The sequence below is a fragment of the Paroedura picta genome, chromosome 3 (genome assembly GCF_049243985.1).
Source record: "Paroedura picta isolate Pp20150507F chromosome 3, Ppicta_v3.0, whole genome shotgun sequence".
Lineage (NCBI taxonomy): Eukaryota > Metazoa > Chordata > Lepidosauria > Squamata > Gekkonidae > Paroedura > Paroedura picta.
In genome coordinates, this window is record NC_135371.1 from 14,633,544 (window position 1) to 14,655,630 (window position 22,087).

The 22,087-nt window shown below is 49.4% G+C and overlaps 1 protein-coding gene across 1 annotated transcript in view; it reads right to left on the minus strand.

Moving 5' to 3' along the window:
• GABBR1 (gamma-aminobutyric acid type B receptor subunit 1) overlaps positions 1–22,087 on the minus strand; it is a 154,253-nt gene that overhangs the window by 90,547 nt on the left and 41,619 nt on the right. Inside the window, exon 2 of the mRNA XM_077324812.1 lies at positions 21,856–21,935. Coding sequence (XP_077180927.1) covers positions 21,856–21,873 — 18 coding nt within the window. The 5' untranslated portion in view covers positions 21,874–21,935. The remainder of the gene's footprint in view (positions 1–21,855; positions 21,936–22,087) is intronic.

Here is a 22,087-nt window from a genome sequence, read left to right on the forward strand (position 1 = left end):
CTGTGGAAATATAAGGAGAAATGTATATCTCTCTGCCATGACCAACTTATTTCAGGGGACCTAACAGATTGTGTATGAGACAGTGTTCTTGGAAGGTATTTGGGGTCATATTCTCTCCTAAAGAGGATGGGGGTTCACTAACAACTAGGGTAGCCAACTCCGGACTAGGAAATTCCTGGAGATTTTGGAGCACAGTTTAGAAAGGGCAAAGTTTGGGGTGGGAAAAAGAAGCTCCCATTTTTCTTCAGGAAAACTGATCTCCATAGTCTGGAGATCGGCTGTAATTCTTGGAGAACCTCAGGCCCTGGCTGGAGATTGGCAACCACACAAGACCCCCTGTGTAGCAAGTGGTAACATTACAGGGTCTAAAGTCTATTTCAGAGACCACCTAAACAATAAATCCAAATAGATCTTTTTATTTTAAGATAAACTGAGGCACTGTTGCACAAGGCGATTCCAAAATATTTGCCTGTCCGTTATGCTCTTTTTCTCCATGAAGCACACCCATGCACTGATATGCTAATCAGAAACACATGGAAAGGGTTCATATCCAGCACCTGTGTGTCTGCATGTTCTGGCATTGCTAGCAGGCTTGGAAGGGAAAAAATATCCTGCCCCTTTAACAGAAGCTTAAAAGTGGCATCTAAATCTTTTCATAGCACAGAGGTAAGTAACATCCCTGTAACCCAGGAGTAGTCAACCTGTGGTCCTCCAGATGTCCATGGACTAAAATTCCCATGAGCTCCTGCCAGCAAATGCTGGCAGGGGCTCATGGGAATTGTAGTCCATGGACATTTGGAGGACCACAGGTTGACTACCCCTGCCGTAACCAACCTCCCTAAGCCTTTATTACAGAGGCAAGTCAGACGCAAGGGGGCATGACAACCTCCTTCAAAAACTTTGGTGCTCTTACAAGATGGCACCAGCCATGGCTAGATGTAGAAATTGGGAGTGGGGTGAACAACAACGAGAAGAAGAATTGGCTTTTATACCCCGCTTTTCAATGTCCAAAGCAGTCTCAAAGCCTTCCCTTCCTCTCCCCACAATAGTCAGCTGGCTGCATGTGGAGGAGGAGGAGTGGGGAATCAAAGCCCGCTTGCCAGATTAGAAGCCACCCCTCTTAACCACCACCACAAACTTGCTCTCAGGCAGAGTGGTGCTACCTCTGATAAGAGTGCCCAAGTGCTTACTCCAAAGTACAAAATTACGGTGCAGATTCGGACTAAAATGCATAAAGGCCGATAAGCGCGTAAGATCTGGGCCAAAAAAGAAAGGCAACTGCTTTGAAGTTGCTAAATAAAATCAGAACCCTGAATGCCCCAAGGTGCACCTGGGTAAAGGCTGTGGTCAGGGGTAGTCAAACTGCAGCCCTCCAGATGTCCATGGACTACAATTCCCAGGAGCCCCTGCCAGCATTCGCTGGCAGGGGCTCCTGGGAATTGTAGTCCATGGACATCTGGAGGGCCGCAGTTTGACTACCCCTGCTTTAAAGGAAGCATCAGTCACTCCCCTCCCCCCTTACCAACTGGGTGGAACCTGGAGTGCTCCGTATACCTTACCACCCTGCTTCTGATGAGTCAAGCTTGAAAACACTGGATGACCTTGAAGCGCTTGACTGCTGTTGCACGGATAAATGCTTTGTGAACAACCTTTGGTTCAGTTTGCACAGGGACAATGCGAAAACGCCCAACAGCCTCACCAGTAAAGTAAATCTAATCACGGGAGATGAATGGACGGGCTCTGCTGGTTGGATTTTTCTTAAATGCTGTTCAAAAGCCCTCCAATGGCAGATGGGGGAAACTATTTAGTTATTTAGAACATTTATATGTCACTTGTGATTCTGTGAAGGCTTAAGGGGGTGGCAGGTGACAGTGGATGAGCGATAGGGTTGTGAGTGTCCTGCATTGTGTGTGTGTGTGTGTGTGGGGGGGGTTTGGATTAGATGACCCAGGAGGTCCCTTCCAATTCTGTTATTCTATGATTCTATCACCTCTGCAGGCTAGATATCAGGGGGGGGGGGCAAATTTCAGTCAGAGTAGTTCAGCAGTGGAATTGGCTGCCTAAGGAGCTCCCCCTCACTGTCAGTCTTTAAGCAGCAGCAGGACAAATACTTATCCTGGATGCTTGAGGCATCCTGGATGCCTGAGGATGCTTGTTGGATTAGATGGCCTGTCTGGCCCCTTCCCACTCTAGGATTCTATGATTCTTCCTTGATGGCATCTCTGGTTTTGACCCATAGATTTTCAAGTTTCCACTCACTTCAACTTAGCAATGCAGATCTGTTCTTTACATCAGTGGTCCCCAACCTGCGGGCCGCGGCCCGGTGCCGGGCCGCAAAGGCCATGGCGCCGGGCTGCGGCTCCCCCCCCACCCCCCCCCCCCCGCAGTAAAAAACTTCCCAGGCCGCAAGCTTGCGGCCCGGGAAGCTTCTTACTGCGGGAGGGCGGGGAGACGGAATCAGGACCGGGCCGCGCCCGTGCGGGCCACACCCACACGGCCCGTGGGTGCGGCCCACAGGCGCGGCCTGATGCGTGGCCGTGGCCCGCGCGGGCGCGGTCCCCGTGGGCACAGCCCGATGCCCTGCCGGTCCCCAGCCTCATAAAGGTTGGGGACCACTGCTTTACGTGATCTCTAAACACTTCCGTTGAGTGGTTTAGATTATATTTTGGCGCTGAATGTTTTGGTGTTTTTCTTCAGTTTTATCCTAATGTTCAGAATTCACAATTCACGGTGTGCACCGCAGTCAACTCCTGGCCTTGCTTGTTGCAGCAGAGAGACTAGAGCTGCTCGTCTTCTACTTCCGATTATGAGTTCTGTACTGGCAGCCTGGTGACATTCATCCAACCGGATATGATGGGGATTGAATTTGGGAACATCTGTGAATAAAGCAGTGGAGCTCTTCCACTGAGACTCAGCCCCTCTCTTGTGCAGGATCTGGGCATGTCTACTTCAAAACACCTTGCTTTGTATGCTCACCTGTATGCTCACGTCTTAGGAGTCTGGGCTCCATATCCTTACCCTTCTGTGGAGGCTTCCTGTGGTGTCCTTAGCCGAAAGAATAAGAACTCTGCTAAGTTTCACGTTTTCTTATAAACCACCCCTTTATATGACCCTCTGCTGTACGATGGATCAGGTTTGCTGAACAGCTCACAGAAAAACATCCTTTCCCTTTAATAGAAGTTTGAGACGTGGAAATGGTCAACTGAAGCTGTTCATGCCATGGAGGATAATAACATTACCTGATAAATAACGTTGCATCCAGCCTCTGTTGTGAAAGGGACAAGATTCCACACACACACCCTCTATGGCAGGGGTAGTCAACCTGTGGTCCTCCAGATGTCCATGGACTACAATTCCCATGAGCCCCTGCCAGTTTGCTGGCAGGGGCTCATGGTAATTGTAGTCCATGGAAATCTGGAGGACCACAGGTTGACTACCCCTGCTCTATGGTAAAGATGGTGCTGTTTGGAAGGGCTTTTTGCTGAGTTGCATCATGAGGCTGAGAGAGCCCCGACAGAACTGCTCTCTCTGTGAGAACAGCTCTAACACAACTGTGTCTGACCCAAGGTCACCGAGCTGGCTGCATGTGGAGGAGCAGGGAATCAAACCTGACTAGCAGGATTAGAAGCCACCATCCCTAGCCACTAGACTCCACTGGCTACTGGCATACTGCTTTTTAGATTTTTTAATGATGGTGTGCTTTATTACCTCTTGTGAAACATTTGGGGAAACACTGTGTGGAAAGGCAGAACAGCAAGGGAGGGAGGGAGGAATGAAGGACGGACAGTGTTTCCAGGTTGCTAAATCCTGTTCTCCAGGTCTTTTGCCCAGCCTATCCCCCCCATCCCACTGAGAAGGATTCTGGTGGGTGGAAAGTGCCATCAAGTCACAACTGACCTTTGGAGACCCCTTTCAAGGCAAGAGACAGTTTGCCACAGCCTGCCTCTGAGTCATGACCCTGGAGATCTCCCGTCTAAGTACTGACCAGGCCCGTCCCTGCTTAGCTTCCACGATCTGATGAAACCAGGGTGCAAACTGCACGGAGCTTTTATTTCAATCCAAGGTCAAGTCCCTGCTGTCTACACCATATGTGATTTCCGTTTTGATTTTGGCCGATTTAAATTTTCTGCCTGCAGCAAGAAGGATTGATCTGGAGTGACCCTACCTTTATTGTGTGATATCTTAGAGTGCTTTTAATGCTCAATATTTTTAACATCTGCATTGAAAAAGCAGGCTGTTTTGAATCTGGACTTTGCTCCGTGGTAGAGAACCCCTGATTGGCCAAAGCTGGTCATGTGACAAGCTTGCCTTAAAGGTGAAGCCCCTAATTTCTCTCAACTTCTGTCGGTCTTGTATTTTTTCCCCCTCCTCTACCTTCTTCGATCCTCTCCCCCCCTCCAAGAAAAGAAAGAAAGAGGCTGTGCTTGCCCCCCCCTTCAGAACTATCCTAACCATGTGCAGAACACTTTCCTGTTTCAATGGGGAGGGGGAGGAGAGGAAAACCCGAGTTCAAATAGATCTTAATTCAACAGGATTGACAATGGAATAAACAATATAAGTGCAGACCCTCCAAGTCAGAAAGTGATTACTGAAGGGAGAAATGTGTCTCCCCGAGAAGCATGCATAGAAACATGATATGCCTCACATCCCTGTGTACAGGCCCTTACCCAAAAGAGCAACTGGTATTTTATTAGTGTTGGATACTAGAAGGTCCCTGTGCGTTGTTATGTTTTGACTTTATGATCAGCTTGAATTGATTTTCTGGCATTAGTTCTTTTGTAAGCTGCTTTGAACTTTTGGGAAAGCATGGCGGAATCTTCTGAAAGAAAGGAAGACGGGGAAAATAAATTTAACACTGAACTGGACCAGAAGGAGCACAGTTATGTTCCAGAGGAGACTGGTAGCAGTGATGGAGCCCCTGTTTTGCTCACGGAGGTCCCAGCTTTAAACCCCTGGCATCAAGGGCTCTCAGGTGCATGAGAAACATTGTTCTCTGTCTGAGGCCATGGGAATCTGAAGGAGATGGCAGTGGGGCAGAACTCGAAATACCCTCCTGAGAACTGAGTTGAAATGTTAGTACAGAGAGTTGCAGGTAATAAGAGGGGAAGGGTGGCATGGGGTAATCCAGTCTTCAGATCTCAGAAGCTAAACAGGGTTGGTACTAGGCATGTGCAGAGAAAAAGAATTCAGACTGTTTTGGATCATCCCGAATCGCCCTTTGGATTCGTCTGAATTTGAAATGGTCTGAGTTTCTTTCACATTGCCTCTTCCCTGCCTCTCACCTTCCCAGATACCTAAGAGTGACTTTGCAGCCTGAGAGAGCGGGGGGGGGGGCACTTAAAAGTGAGCCAAGTGCTGATCAGCTGCTTGGGGCACCCTTTAAACACCTCCTGCCTCCACCTTCTCAGGTGCTGCCTGGGAAGGAGGGAGGGAAAGAGAGTATGCCAAGCAGCTGATCTGTCATGATGCTGCCTGAGAAGTCTAGATTACAGAAGGCTTATAAAAGGTCCACCAAGTAGCTGATCACGACAGATCAGTTGCTTGGCATGCTGTCTCTTCCCTCTTTAAACTGGCCGAATTGTGTCCAAGTCACGATAGGTGAGCAATTTGGATCGGACTTGAGTACTTTTTGGCTTAACCAGGCCGAATCACCCAACCTTAGTTGAAACACATATGGAAGATCACCAAGGAAAAACGAAGAGGAAGACAATGGCAGCCAACTCCCTCTGCTACTTGCTTGCTTTGAAAGCCCCTTGCTGGGTCATCAGAAGTCGGTTGTGGCTTGAAGGCACATGTGTTCAGAAGTGGTAACCTCCTTCTAGACCAGTGGTCCCCAACCTTTTTATCACTGGGGACCGGTCAACGCTTGACGATTTTACTGAGGCCCAGGGCGGTAGTGATTTGCCAAGGGATGTCACCACCGCCACCTGAGCCCCTGCTCCACTTGCTTTCCCGCTGGCGCCCCTGACATCCCGCCACCCACTGGGGGGCGCTGCCAGCAGCAGCTGCACAGTGCCACACCGAGGGGGAGCCCCAGCCATGGTGGCCGCTGGAGAGCACCAAAGTGGCAGGGCAGCCCCCGAGGCAGCAGCTGGGGAGGTGGACGAGGAGGATCTGAGGCCCGGTACCGACTGGTCCATGGACTGGTACAGGTCCCCTGATGACTGCTTTTTAGTCTGTTGCTGAGAGCTTAAACAGAAGCCTTGTGATCACCTTCAAGATGAACAAGAATTCCAGTACAATTTAATTGACATTGTCTCACTTGGGCCCTCACTTGTCAGGCATTTAGATATGAAGTTATGGAGGGGGAGGGAAATAACCACGAGAGATTCTGCCTTTTGATGTTTCTGAGCTATGAGCTCAGTGATCCAGCCTTAAAGAAACGGGTGTCTGAGGAAGGTCTATGTATTTGATTGTAAGTTAGCTTGAAGCTGGTGGCAATTGGCCATTTATGTTGAAAGAAAATTACATCACTGTGAAGAGACGGATGGAAGACTAGAAGATTCTAGCAATGGAATCTTAGTTGCTACAATTTATTACTTTGATGTTAAACACCAAAAGTTTGGGATCATTTTCGATTTATATTGTACTGCTCTGTACTTTCCTGACTGTCGACTGTCTTTTATAATTTGGGAATGGGGGAGGAATATAAACACCGGGGTCCCTCACGCTGTCATGGAAGCTCACTGGATGACTATGGGACCAGGCACACTATCTCTGCCCAGCCTACCTCACAGGGTTGTTGTGAGGATAAAGTGGAGAAACAGTGCTGCCAGCTCTGGGTTGGGAAACACCTGGAGATTTTGTGGGTGGAGCTGGGAGTGGGAGGGAGTTAGGGTGGGGAGGGACTATGATCTAAGCCAGCCTTTCTCAACTTTTTTACCATTGAGAAACCCCTGAAACATTCTTCAGGCTTCGAGAAACGCCAAAAGTGGTGCAATTGTGCAAAATGTGGTTGGGAAGCATAGCTGTGTAGATGCCCCCCAGTGGCCCCTCCCCTTCCCACCCTCTCTTGGACCATCATTGGCCATTTTAGGAGGAGGGTATCAACGTGTCCATATATGGTCATATCACCCAATAATCATTAACAAATTCCTTTAAACAAATACATACATACATACATACATACATACATACATACATACATACATACATACAAATTAATTAACTCCTGCTTGTTCCGGAAATGCTTCCAGGGCCATCAAGAAACCCCATGGTTTCATGAAACCCTGGTTGAGAAAGCTTGATCTATCCATCAATTCAAGTGGGCAGCAGTGTTGGTCTGAAGTAGCACAATGGACTCTGATTTTATTGTGCTACTTCAGATCAACACGGCTACTCATTTGAATCTATCGCAACAAAAATCAAGTCCAGTATCACCTTTAAGACCAACAAATATTTATCCAGGGCGTGAGCTTTTGAGTGCATGCACTAAAAAGTCTGAGGAAGAGTGCTTGCACTCGAAAGCTCATGCCTTGAATATGGTCAGTTCATAGTCTGAGGAAGAGTGCTTGCACTCGAAAGCTCATGCTTTGAATAAAACTTTGTTGGTCTTAAAGGTGCCACTGGACTCAATCTAGAGAGTCAGTTTGGTGTAGTGGTTAGGAGTGCGGACTTCTAATCTGGCATGCCAGGTTTGATTCTGCACTCCCCCACATGCAACCAGCTGGGTGCCCTTGGGCTTGTCACGGTGCTGATAAAACTGTTCTGATCGAGCAGTAGAGAAGGTGACTGTAAGCTGCTTTGAGCCTCCTTCAGGTAGGGAAAAGCGGCATATAAGAACCAACTACTCTTCTTCTTCTTCTTCTTCTTCGTTGATCTATCCATTGTTATCCAAAAGAAACAAACAAAAATTGTGTGTAACTTATCTTTGGAACCAGTAGAGGCCAGCATTGCCTTTCCTGTGCTCAAACCTTGCGCTGCTAGGCAAGGAGGAGTATAGAGGTGCTGCTGAACATATTTCCTGAACAGCTTCATTGGGCATGTCCAAGCGATGCTGTTTTTCATTTTGTTTTTATTTCCGAAATATCGGTTGCTTTCGTTTCCATTGGGAAATACATTTCTGGCTATCGCATCTTTCTTTTCCAACCAGTCAGGATGATCTGTTCAGCTATTGCCAACCGCTGTGGTTATCACCAAATCCTTAGAGGTACATTTCAGAAAGATAGGAAACCAGGGGCCGGGTTTTACAGGTAAGTGTGGCGATGTATTTGTTTCCCCTGTGATTGAGAGGGAAATGTATGGCTTACTGAAAGGAGGAAAAGTTGTACAGCTATATTGCAAAATCTCCCAGGCAAGCATAAAAGACAAATAATAGTTTAGATCAGACTGACCAAATTACCAGGAGACACTCTCTTCGAACCCAGTGGCCTGATGTTACAAGATTTAATAGGATAGAAGAGTGGAAAAGAAAAGAGCATAAGAAGAACCCTGCTGGATGGCCAAATAGAATCCTAGAATCATAGAGTTGGAAGGGGCCATACAGTCCATCTAGTCCAACCCCCTGCTCAACGCAGGATCAGCCCTAAGCATCCTAAAGCATCCAAGAAAAGTGTGTATCCAACCTTTGCTTGAAGACTGCCAGTGAGGGGGAGCTCACCTCCTCCTTAGGCAGCCTATTCCACTGCTGAACTACTCTGACTGTGAAAAATCTTTTCCTGATATCTAGCCTATATCGTTATACTTGTACCTTAAACCCATTACTGCGTGTCCTCTCCTCTGCAGCCAACGGAAACAGCCTCCTGCCCTCCTCCAAGTGACAACCTTTCAAATACTTAAAGAGGGCTATCATGTCCCCTCTCAAGCTCCTTTTCTCCAGGCTGAATAGCCCATCTAGTCCAGCATCCCGTCTCAACCAGTTCCTCTGCAGGGCCAACTAGAGGGCATAGAGGCCAGGGTCTTCCCCTGATGCTGCCTCCTGGTTCCGGGATTTAGAAGCGTAGAGCCTCTGAATGCGGAGTCGTCATGACTAGTAGCCACGGACAGACCTCTCCTCCATCAATCCATCTTATTCCCCTCTAAAGCTGCTTATTCCAATAAGAACGCTCTTTAGCCATGGTCTAAAGGCCTGGTCTTGCTGGCTTCCAAAATGAGACACCAGTATGCTATGAACTGGCCAGCACTTGGAAGAAGGACCTCCAAGGCATACCCAGGCCATGACGCAGGGGCAGGCAGTGGCAAGCCACCTCCAAATGTCTCTGGCTTGGCAGCCAGACAATCTTCGAATCTCCTGGCTACACCACACCTGTGTGGCTACACCACACCTTAAATCAGGGGTAGTCAACCTGTGGTCCTCCAGATGTCCAGATGCTGGCAGGAGCTCATGGGAATTGTAGTCCATGAACATCTGGAGGAACACAGGTTGACTACCCCAGCCTTAAATGATCAATAAATCACCAAGAAGCCAACAGGGCTACTGGGCATCCCCTCCAGAAGGGAGACAAGCTTGCTCCGTGTGCAGTAGCAGGCAAAGGCCTGTTCCAGCTCACAGAGGGTGGTGGAAGGTCACACCTGTAGGGTTCAACAGCTACAAAAGAATACAGATGTCTGTTCTGGGAAAGGTCCTCCCTACTCCGGGAGGGCTCATCTGTTACGCAGGCAAAGCAAGGCCATAGAAGGAAGCTCCCACTTTCAAGGGCATTCCTTCTTTATGCCCTGCCCTGCATTTGACAGCTGCCCTCCATTTAAAATTCCTTGCCAAACAACAACCAGCACAGATGAGTGGAGATAGAGGTTTATACCCTTGTGAGTTCATTTTCTGTTTCCATGGAGGGTTTTTATAAACAAAATCTTGGAAACCAGCAGGGTGTAGCGGTTAAGAGTGGAAGAAGAAGAGTTAGTTTTTATATGCCGTTTTTCATGACCCAAAGGAGTCTCAAAGCGGCTTACAATCGCCTTCCCTTTCCTCTCCCCACAACAGACACCCTGTGAAGGAGGTGAGGCTGAGAGAGTCCTGATATTACTGAAGAGTTTGTTCTTTTATGCCACTTTTCTCTACCCGAAGGAGGCTCAAAGCGGCTTACAGTCGCCTTCCCTTCCTCTCCCCACAACAGACACCCTGTGAGGGAGGTGAGGCTGAGAGAGCTCTGACAGGAAGAGCTCTATCAGGGCTGAGATGAGCCCAGGTCACCCAGCTGGCTGCATGTGAAGAAACGGGAATTCAAACCCAGCTCACCAGTTTAGAAGCTGCCACTCTCAGCCACTACACGACACTGGCTCCTAACCACCGCTTTTAACCACCTCACCAGGTTACAGTGGTTTGCCATTGCCTGCTTCTGTGAAGCATCCCTGGACTTCCAGGTGTTCCCCCGTCCAAATACTGACCAGGGCAAACCCTGCTTAACGTCACAAGATTGGATGAGATCGGGCTAGGCCGGCCCATCCCGGTTAGAGCTCTGCCGGAATCACCCCCCTGAAAGGGTAACCACGAGGATAAACTAGGATCCTGCCCTAAACTCCCCACAGGAGGGATGGAGCATAAATATAATGGCTAAACATTGTGTGGACCGAAACAGGGAAGAGCCGTGACTCTGTTTCCTCCACCCCATCCCCACCTGCTTATGTTATTTCTGGGTAATGCTTTGTGCTATCTGTTGGAAGAATCCGCTTTTTGAGGCTTCCGCTTGTCAGACAGCCTGTTAATTTCATTTAATGCTTTGTCTGTTCCACTTTCCCCTGTTAATTCCGCTGTAGCCATCTCTGTTCCTGGCAACTTGACAGCCAGGCTTCTCCTTCAAGCAAGGCCCCTTAAGTGCAGCCTGGAGAGTGTTTCTTCAAAGGGGGACCAACACAGCGTGGCAGAGGGGGAAGCCGAGGCGGACAGAGCCTGCCCAGTGAGTCCAGGGCCGGGCTTGTCCTTCTCCCGTTGGAGCCTGGAGTCCTTCTGGAATTATAGCCAATCTCCAGGCTACAGTTGTCCACTTGCCTTGACGGCAACGGCAGCTTCATGCTGGAAGAGGAGCAGAATGAGATGTTTCCTGACTGTTTCCTCACTCGGGATCTCATTCGGATTTGCATTTTTAAAGGGTTGGCTTTTTTGTCCGTTTCTGCACTGCAATGCGCCTCTTCAGGCACAGATCCGAATTGCCCCATCACTTGCCCTGCCTTAATGGAAATCCCAGAAAACTGGGGTTTTTATTTTTTAAAGCAGGGACTAACGGCGTCTAATTCAGGGCTGCCAAATATGGAAATGTGTGCAATCAGGATTTTCTTCCATGTCTGCCATGTTGAGTGGTTTGGGAATGTCCCTTTTTGTGTCGCTGTTGCTGGGTGATCTCCTTACAACACTATTGCTGAGTTTTTAAAAAAGCAGTCTTTCAATTTTACACAGCAGTGTTATGACGTTATAACGTTATAACTCAGGGTTGTTTTTTTTAATTACCTTCAGGACACTTTGGGGGAAGGGGAGAGGTGATCAGGCTTGCAATATGGTGGGATGAAGGGGCACAATGAAATCAAAGGTGCAAGGAGGCACCATTTTGCAAAAAAACCCCACACTTTTTTAAAAAAGAAGGGAGCAAAGCATGATGGGAGGCTGTCTCCATCAGACTCTGTGGAAAGCATGTCGCGAATTTCAACCTGGGAAATAAGGGGAGGAAAGCCCAAATGTGGAAATGCTAGAGTTGACTTGCAACATCCAAAGGAAATCCAAAGCCAGGCTAAAACAAGGTATGTATCCCAAAGCAAAAATGGTCTCTGTCTTGGCCTCCAGAGGGGACTATGAGAAAGTTTTTGAGATAGAGAGGCCGGGACCCTAAATATCCTATTTGTCTCTGCTTCTTTATTGTTAGCCCCTTTGAAGAAAACTGAGACTGTTTCTGCACTGGGAACTTCACTGCCCCAGCTCCCATGCGGGAACACAAATCTGGGGTGGACGAGGTGCACCAGGCCAAATGCCCCCCCCCCATGTGGGAGCAGAAAAAGGCTGGGCAACCTGCCCCTGCTCCAACTCCAAGGAGCGTCCAGTGCAGAAACAGTCTGACAGCCTTAGGAGATTCTGCTTCCTTCCTCCTTTTATTGCCCCTCTCTCGCACTCACGTCCAGCTCTCCATCTTTGGTGCCATGAGAGCAGGAGGCCTTCCCACATCTCACTGCAGCCTAGATCATCAGAATAGATTAGGACTCCCTCTTGCTCCCGCACTGCCTAGAAACATATTCCCTCTAATAAAGTAGTTATGTGAGACTGAAGGAAGTTCCTCAGCTTCCTTATTTGTGGGTTGTTTCACTTACCGGCATGGTCCCAATGGAGCTCAGGGCTTCCCCTGTACCTAAGCCAAGAGCACTCGGCTAACTTTTGGGAATATTGCCCAAGTGCAAATATGACAACACTTTGAAGGGTAGACTCTGAGAGAAAGAGAGACCGTCGAATTTAGGAGAAACAGAAGTCCTAGAGTGACATCACCTCCTTGCTGTGCTCCCTCCCCTCCCCCAGAAGCCCACACCAGAGCTGGAAGAGACCACAGAAGGCCATCCAGTCCAGCCCCCCACCGTCTCAGGGACTTAAAAATGACACCCTCTTTACAGGTGCTCACCCAATCTCCTACAAACTTTCAACCAAGGAGACTCCGCCACTCTCCGAGGCAGCGTATTCCATCTACGAGCAGCCCTCATTGTCAAAAAATGTTTCTAATATTTATGTTGAACTTCCTTTCCCATAAGTTGAACCCTTGACCTTGTCTCTAAAGCCACAGTAAACAAGCTGCCTCCCTCTTCAACATATCTACCTTTTATGTAGTTAAACGCAGCTAGCATATCGTTCCTTGCCCTCCTCTTCTCCCACCTGCACAAACCCACCTCTCTCAACCTCTCCTCATACGGCATGGATTCCAGCCCCTCAACCTTCTTAGCCACCCTTCTCCGAACACTTTCCAACTTGTGAACATCCTTCTTGAACTGTGGAGCCCAGAACTGGACACCCCATTCCAAATGAGGCCTAACCCCCAAACGCCACCCTCCCCAGACACTGCCCCCCAAATCTCCCAAGGTTTCCCAGGCTGGAGCCGGCCATCCAAGTCATAGCACAGGTAAGATACAAGCCAGGGGTTTCCTGACTGATCAGCCGCAGGGGAAAGGCAGGCGGAGGCAGGCGAGGTGGGTGTGTGCCAGAACAATCGCATAAATGCCAGATTCCATACAGATCCACTTAAAGGTCATTATGTAACCGCAGATGGCCAGGGAAGGGGGTGATTCCAGGGACGTCACGGCCATTACCCAGATGGTGCAAGATAATGGAATGAAAGAATGAGATGAAAGGATGAAATGGGGAGAAATGGCACAAATAGATTTCGGGTAATGCCCTCTTCCACCTACTCTTCCCTCCAATTCAGGTAATGCAGTCTTGGTTTTCTATCACAGAATCATAGAGTTGGAAGGGGCCAGCTAGTCCCACCCCCTGCTCAATGCAGGATCAGCCCTAAAGCATCCAGCTGCTGTTTGAAGATCGTCAGTGAGGGGGAGATCACCACTTCCTTAGGCAGCCCATTCCGATGCTGAGCTATTCTGACTGTGAAATTCCACCCCACCTCCAACCCCCAAATCTAGCCGGTAATGTTCTACATGTAATTTAAACCCATCGCTGTGAGTCCTATTCTCTGCTGCCAACAGGGACCTTTCCCTGCCCTGCTCAAAGTTACAACCTTTCAAATATGAAGAGAGAGCCATCATGTCCCCTCTCAGTATCGTCTTCTCCAGGCTGAACATCCCAAAGTCCCTCAGCCTTTCTTTAAAAGGTAAAGGTATCCCCTGTGCAAGTACCGAGTCATGTCTGACCCCTGGGGTGACGCCTTCTAGCGTTTTCATGGCAGACTCAATACGGGGTGGTTTGCCAGTGCCTTCCCCATTCATTACCGTTTACCCCCCAGCAAGCTGGGTACTCATTTTACCGACCTCGGAAGGATGGAAGGCTGAGTCAACCTTGAGCCAGCTGCTGGGACTGAACTCCCAGCCTCATGGGCAGAGCTTCAGACTGCTGCCTTACCAGCCCCTGAGGGAATAGGATGCTACGAATGCATGTGCGTAATGAAAGGAAGGGTTAGATCCAGCCCATTATTCTGCTTGGAATAAAAGGAGGAAGGAGTCTCTTTTGACGAGCAAGAAGGCCACGCTGGGGATCCTGAGACCTGCATGGACAACAGCTGCAGGGGGCCGGGGGCTGCAGTCAGGAGGAGAAATGAGCAAGACTGAGCAAAAAGAAACCCAAATTGGATCAAACCCTATGGGGGCAGTGGTATGAGAGTTAGAAGAAGAAGAGATGGTTCTTATATGCTGCTTTTCTCTATCTGAAGGAGTCCCAAAGTGGTTTACATTTGCCTTCCCTTTCCTCTCCTCACAACAGAACCCCTGTGAGGGAGGAGAGGCTGAGAGAGCCCTGAGATTACTGAAGAAGAAAGTTGGTTCTTATATGCTGCTTTTCTCTGCCCGAAGGAGTCTCAAAGCGGCTTACATTCACCTCCCCTTTCCTCTCCCCACAACAGACACCCTGTGAGGTGGGTGAGGCTGAGAGAGCCCTGAGATTACTGAAGAAGAAGAGTTGGTTCTTATATGCTGCTTTTCTCTGCCCGAAGGAGGCTCAAAGCGGCTTACATTCGCCTTCCCGTTCCTCTCCCCACAACAGACACCCTGTGAGGTGGGTGAGGCTGAGAGAGCCCTGAGATTACTGAAGAAGAAGAGTTGGTTCTTATATGCTGCTTTTCTCTGCCCGAAGGAGTCTCAAAGCGGCTTACATTCACCTTCCCTTTCCTCTCCCCACAACAGACACCCTGTGAGGTGGGTGAGGCTGAGAGAGCCCTGAGATTACTGAAGAAGAAGAGTTGGTTCTTATATGCTGCTTTTCTCTGCCCGAAGGAGTCTCAAAGCAGTTTACATTCACCTTCCCTTTCCTCTCCCCACAACAGACACCCTGTGAGGTGGGTGAGGCTGAGAGAGCCCTGAGATTACTGAAGAAGAAAGTTGGTTCTTATATGCTGCTTTTCTCTGCCTGAAGGAGGCTCAAAGCGGCTTACATTCGCCTTCCCTTTCCTCTCCCCACAACAGACACCCTGTGAGGTGGGTGAGGCTGAGAGAGCCCTGAGATTACTGAAGAAGAAGAGTTGGTTCTTAAATGCTGCTTTTCTCTGCCCGAAGGAGTCTCAAAGCGGCTTACATTCACCTTCCCTTTCCTCTCCCCACAACAGACACCCTGTGAGGTGGGTGAGGCTGAGAGAGTCCTGAGATTACTGAAGAAGAAAGTTGGTTCTTATATGCTGCTTTTCTCTGCCCGAAGGAGTCTCAAAGCGGCTTACATTCACCTTCCCTTTCCTCTCCCCACAACAGACACCCTGTGAGGTGGGTGAGGCTGAGAGAGCCCTGAGATTACTGAAGAAGAAAGTTGGTTCTTATATGCTGCTTTTCTCTGCCCGAAGGAGTCTCAAAGCGGCTTACATTCGCCTTCCCTTTCCTCTCCCCACAACAGACACCCTGTGAGGTGGGTGAGGCTGAGAGAGCCCTGAGATTACTGAAGAAGAAGAGTTGGTTCTTATATGCTGCTTTTCTCTGCCCGAAGGAGTCTCAAAGCGGCTTACATTCGCCTTCCCTTTCCTCTCCCCACAACAGACACCCTGTGAGGTGGGTGAGGCTGAGAGAGCCCTGAGATTACTGAAGAAGAAGAGTTGGTTCTTATATGCTGCTTTTCTCTGCCCGAAGGAGTCTCAAAGCGGCTTACATTCGCCTTCCCTTTCCTCTCCCCACAACAGACACCCTGTGAGGTGGGTGAGGCTGAGAGAGCCCTGAGATTACTGAAGAAGAAGAGTTGGTTCTTATATGCTGCTTTTCTCTGCCCGAAGGAGGCTCAAAGCGGCTTACATTCGCCTTCCCTTTCCTCTCCCCACAACAGACACCCTGTGAGGTGGGTGAGGCTGAGAGAGCCCTGAGATTACTGAAGAAGAAGAGTTGGTTCTTATATGCTGCTTTTCTCTGCCCGAAGGAGTCTCAAAGCGGCTTACATTCACCTTCCCTTTCCTCTCCCCACAACAGACACCCTGTGAGGTGGGTGAGGCTGAGAGAGCCCTGAGATTACTGAAGAAGAAAGTTGGTTCTTATATGCTGCTTTTCTCTGCCCGAAGGAGGCTCAAAGCGGCTTACATTCGCCTTCCCTTTCCTCTCCCCACAACAGACACCCTGTGAGGTGGGTGAGGCTGAGAGAGCCCTGAGATTACTGAAGAAGAAGAGTTGGTTCTTATATGCTGCTTTTCTCTGCCCGAAGGAGTCTCAAAGCGGCTTACATTCACCTTCCCTTTCCTCTCCCCACAACAGACACCCTGTGAGGTGGGTGAGGCTGAGAGAGCCCTGAGATTACTGAAGAAGAAGAGTTGGTTCTTATATGCTGCTTTTCTCTGCCCGAAGGAGTCTCAAAGCGGCTTACATTCGCCTTCCCTTTCCTCTCCCCACAACAGACACCCTGTGAGGTGGGTGAGGCTGAGAGAGCCCTGAGATTACTGAAGAAGAAGAGTTGGTTCTTATATGCTGCTTTTCTCTGCCCGAAGGAGTCTCAAAGCGGCTTACATTCACCTTCCCTTTCCTCTCCCCACAACAGACACCCTGTGAGGGAGGTGAGGCTGAGAGAGGCTTGAGATTACTGAAGAAGAAGAAGAGTTGGTTCTTATATGCTGCTTTTCTCTACATGAAGGAGCCTCAAAGAGGATTCTAATCGCCTTCCCTTTCCTCTCCCCACAACAGACACCCTGTGAGGGAAGTGAGGCTGAGAGAGCCCTGATATTACTGAAGAAGAAGAAGAGTTGGTTCTTATATGCTGCTTTTCTCTACATGAAGGAGTCTCGAAGTTAAATGGATGTTCTGCTCAATTGGACCAGGAGTCTGGTCCTCTTCGCCAAACTGGGCCTGCCTAGAATCCTGTAGAAGAAAAGCCTCGTAAATAAATAAATATTCAGCCTTCAAGCCTTTTGCGGCAGCACTGTGGCCTCCAGGGGGCGCACTTGAGGCCCGTGCCCTCTTCTTACCGGTGACTCCACAGCATCTCGCCTCTGTTATTTGTAAAAATGAAATGTCAGGGGCTTGTGCTCCCTTATCTTTTAGAGCCAGACCTTTGCCAAAAAGAAAAAAAAGAAAAGAAAAAACAGAAAGAAGAAAGAAAAGGTGTGGAGATAAAAGAGGAAAGCCTGCCTTGTGGAAGAATCCAGATCTTAATCAGCCCCGCTTAACTATCGGCACAGGGGAACGTCTCCAGGGATGAGAGGAATATGCCCAGTGTCAGAAAGATAGATGGGCACCGTAAAGGGTTGCCTTCTGCAGTGCCAAGGAGAGCTACAAAGGGAAGCATTGCTGTGTGGAAGCAGCTGATGAGTCAAGGGTGCGAGGGGAGGGGGTCTTGCACATGCATGTGTGAATCAACCTTTACGGCAAGGCGGCATGTGTGTCTCCTCGGTGTCTCTGCAATCGTCCTGTGTCAGGACCGTTGTGCTTTTTATGCCTTCTTCCAACAGCTTTCTGTGCTGGACATCTGGAGCAGCCGTGAGGGATCACTGATGTGTTTGTGTTTTAGCTTTTTATCTTGATACAGGAAACTGTTTTCTGAGCATGTTGAATCATAGAATCATAGAGCTGGAAGGGACCGCCAGGGTCATCTAGTCCAACCCTCTGCACAATGCAGGGACTCACTACTACCTGCCTAACCACAGTGATCTGAATTTCATGCCCAAGTGATTCCCCCCCCCCCCCACACACACACCAAAAATCTCCAGAATCCAGCCTGGTCTGAATGCATGAATGCAAAGGGTACATTTTTAAACTGCTAAAGATAAAGGTAAAGGTATTCCCTATGCAAGCACCGGGTCATTTCTGACCCTTGGGGTGACGCCCTCTAGCGTTTTCATGGCAGACTCAATACGGGGTGGTTTGCCAGTGCCTTCCCCAGTCATGACCGTTTACCCCCCGGCAAGCTGGGTACTCATTTTACTCACCTCGGAAGGATGAGAGGCTGAGTCGACCTTGAGCCGGCTGCTGGGATCGAACTCCCAGCCTCATGGGCAGAGCTTTCAGACTGCATGTCAGCTGCCTTACCACTCTGCGCCACAAGAGGCTCGAGACTGCTAGACTGGGATAAATCTTTGCGAGGTTTCCTCCATTGTTCTGGAAAGGGGAAATGCCATGATCTACATAGTTACCTGCTTTTCCATCAGGGCATCCAGACATAAAAGGAACAACACTGCTGCTGGATAAACAGGTGGCAGTGGTAGCCAGTGGCACCTTTCATCAGCTTCAGCTGCTGAGCCAGCTGTGGTTCTTCCTGGGCAGGAGAGATCTTGCTGCTGGGGCCCATGACCCTGGTGACATCTGGATTAGATTACTGCAATGCACTGTCCATGGGGCTGCCCTTGAAGACTATCTGGCAGCTACATTTGGTACAGAATGCTGCAGCCAGGAGTTATAGGTCATCTCCAGACAAAAGAGATTGGTTCCCCTGGAGTAAACGGCCACTTTGGAGCGTGGACTCCGTAGCATTCACTCCACTGAGGTCTCTCCCCACCCCAAATCTCACCCACTCCCTGCTCCAACCCCAAAGTCTCCAAGTCTTTCCCAACCCGGAGCTGGCAACCCTACACAGAGCTACATGTGAAGAAGAGTTGGTTCTTATATGCCACTTTTCTCTACCCGAAGGAGGCTCAAAGTGGCTTACAGTCGCCTTCCCTTTCCTCTCCCCACAACAGACACCCTGTGAGGGAGGTGAGGCTGAGAGAGCCCTGAGATTACCGAAGAAGAAGAGTTGGTTCTTATATGCTGCTTTTCTCTGCCCGAAGGAGTCTCAAAGCGGCTTACATTCACCTTCCCTTTCCTCTCCCCACAACAGACACCCTGTGAGGTGGGTGAGGCTGAGAGAGCCCTGAGATTACTGAAGAAGAAAGTTGGTTCTTATATGCTGCTTTTCTCTGCCCGAAGGAGGCTCAAAGCGGCTTACATTCGCCTTCCCTTTCCTCTCCCCACAACAGACACCCTGTGAGGTGGGTGAGGCTGAGAGAGCCCTGAGATTACTGAAGAAGAAGAGTTGGTTCTTATATGCTGCTTTTCTCTGCCCGAAGGAGTCTCAAAGCGGCTTACATTCACCTTCCCTTTCCTCTCCCCACAACAGACACCCTGTGAGGTGGGTGAGGCTGAGAGAGCCCTGAGATTACTGAAGAAGAAGAGTTGGTTCTTATATGCTGCTTTTCTCTGCCCGAAGGAGTCTCAAAGCGGCTTACATTCGCCTTCCCTTTCCTCTCCCCACAACAGACACCCTGTGAGGTGGGTGAGGCTGAGAGAGCCCTGAGATTACTGAAGAAGAAGAGTTGGTTCTTATATGCTGCTTTTCTCTGCCCGAAGGAGTCTCAAAGCGGCTTACATTCACCTTCCCTTTCCTCTCCCCACAACAGACACCCTGTGAGGGAGGTGAGGCTGAGAGAGGCTTGAGATTACTGAAGAAGAAGAAGAGTTGGTTCTTATATGCTGCTTTTCTCTACATGAAGGAGCCTCAAAGAGGATTCTAATCGCCTTCCCTTTCCTCTCCCCACAACAGACACCCTGTGAGGGAAGTGAGGCTGAGAGAGCCCTGATATTACTGAAGAAGAAGAAGAGTTGGTTCTTATATGCTGCTTTTCTCTACATGAAGGAGTCTCGAAGTTAAATGGATGTTCTGCTCAATTGGACCAGGAGTCTGGTCCTCTTCGCCAAACTGGGCCTGCCTAGAATCCTGTAGAAGAAAAGCCTCGTAAATAAATAAATATTCAGCCTTCAAGCCTTTTGCGGCAGCACTGTGGCCTCCAGGGGGCGCACTTGAGGCCCGTGCCCTCTTCTTACCGGTGACTCCACAGCATCTCGCCTCTGTTATTTGTAAAAATGAAATGTCAGGGGCTTGTGCTCCCTTATCTTTTAGAGCCAGACCTTTGCCAAAAAGAAAAAAAAGAAAAGAAAAAACAGAAAGAAGAAAGAAAAGGTGTGGAGATAAAAGAGGAAAGCCTGCCTTGTGGAAGAATCCAGATCTTAATCAGCCCCGCTTAACTATCGGCACAGGGGAACGTCTCCAGGGATGAGAGGAATATGCCCAGTGTCAGAAAGATAGATGGGCACCGTAAAGGGTTGCCTTCTGCAGTGCCAAGGAGAGCTACAAAGGGAAGCATTGCTGTGTGGAAGCAGCTGATGAGTCAAGGGTGCGAGGGGAGGGGGTCTTGCACATGCATGTGTGAATCAACCTTTACGGCAAGGCGGCATGTGTGTCTCCTCGGTGTCTCTGCAATCGTCCTGTGTCAGGACCGTTGTGCTTTTTATGCCTTCTTCCAACAGCTTTCTGTGCTGGACATCTGGAGCAGCCGTGAGGGATCACTGATGTGTTTGTGTTTTAGCTTTTTATCTTGATACAGGAAACTGTTTTCTGAGCATGTTGAATCATAGAATCATAGAGCTGGAAGGGACCGCCAGGGTCATCTAGTCCAACCCTCTGCACAATGCAGGGACTCACTACTACCTGCCTAACCACAGTGATCTGAATTTCATGCCCAAGTGATTCCCCCCCCCCCCCACACACACACACCAAAAATCTCCAGAATCCAGCCTGGTCTGAATGCATGAATGCAAAGGGTACATTTTTAAACTGCTAAAGATAAAGGTAAAGGTATTCCCTATGCAAGCACCGGGTCATTTCTGACCCTTGGGGTGACGCCCTCTAGCGTTTTCATGGCAGACTCAATACGGGGTGGTTTGCCAGTGCCTTCCCCAGTCATGACCGTTTACCCCCCGGCAAGCTGGGTACTCATTTTACTCACCTCGGAAGGATGAGAGGCTGAGTCGACCTTGAGCCGGCTGCTGGGATCGAACTCCCAGCCTCATGGGCAGAGCTTTCAGACTGCATGTCAGCTGCCTTACCACTCTGCGCCACAAGAGGCTCGAGACTGCTAGACTGGGATAAATCTTTGCGAGGTTTCCTCCATTGTTCTGGAAAGGGGAAATGCCATGATCTACATAGTTACCTGCTTTTCCATCAGGGCATCCAGACATAAAAGGAACAACACTGCTGCTGGATAAACAGGTGGCAGTGGTAGCCAGTGGCACCTTTCATCAGCTTCAGCTGCTGAGCCAGCTGTGGTTCTTCCTGGGCAGGAGAGATCTTGCTGCTGGGGCCCATGACCCTGGTGACATCTGGATTAGATTACTGCAATGCACTGTCCATGGGGCTGCCCTTGAAGACTATCTGGCAGCTACATTTGGTACAGAATGCTGCAGCCAGGAGTTATAGGTCATCTCCAGACAAAAGAGATTGGTTCCCCTGGAGTAAACGGCCACTTTGGAGCGTGGACTCCGTAGCATTCACTCCACTGAGGTCTCTCCCCACCCCAAATCTCACCCACTCCCTGCTCCAACCCCAAAGTCTCCAAGTCTTTCCCAACCCGGAGCTGGCAACCCTACACAGAGCTACATGTGAAGAAGAGTTGGTTCTTATATGCCACTTTTCTCTACCCGAAGGAGGCTCAAAGTGGCTTACAGTCGCCTTCCCTTTCCTCTCCCCACAACAGACACCCTGTGAGGGAGGTGAGGCTGAGAGAGCCCTGAGATTACCGAAGAAGAAGTGTTGGTTCTTATATGCCACTTTTCTCTACCCGAAGGAGGCTCAAAGCGGCTTACAGTCGCCTTCCCATTCCTCTCCCCACAACAGACACCCTGTGGGGTGGGTGAGACTGAGAGAGCCCTGATATCACTGCCCAGTCAGAACAGTTTTATCAGTGCCGTGGCGAGCCCAAGGTCACCTGTAGTGGAACTACATGCAGTGGAACTACATGTGCTGTGTAGTTCCACTCTTTCACATTCTGCTATTGGCTGACAGCCGTTCGCTCAGCATACCTTTCTCTTGGAGATCATCTCTCCGCAGCCCCCAGACAAGATGCTCTGGACCCAGGTCTTCTTGGCTGAGACTCCCAGTCCTGGTGGGGTAAAGAGGGAAAGATTTGCTATTAAAATCAAAGGACAACTTCTGTCCTTGAGGACACACCCCTTTGAGGAAAAAGAGAACTGTAGATAATTTTTCAGGCTTCAGAAGAGGGAGGTGAGCAATGGAAGTGGCAGTTCCCTCACT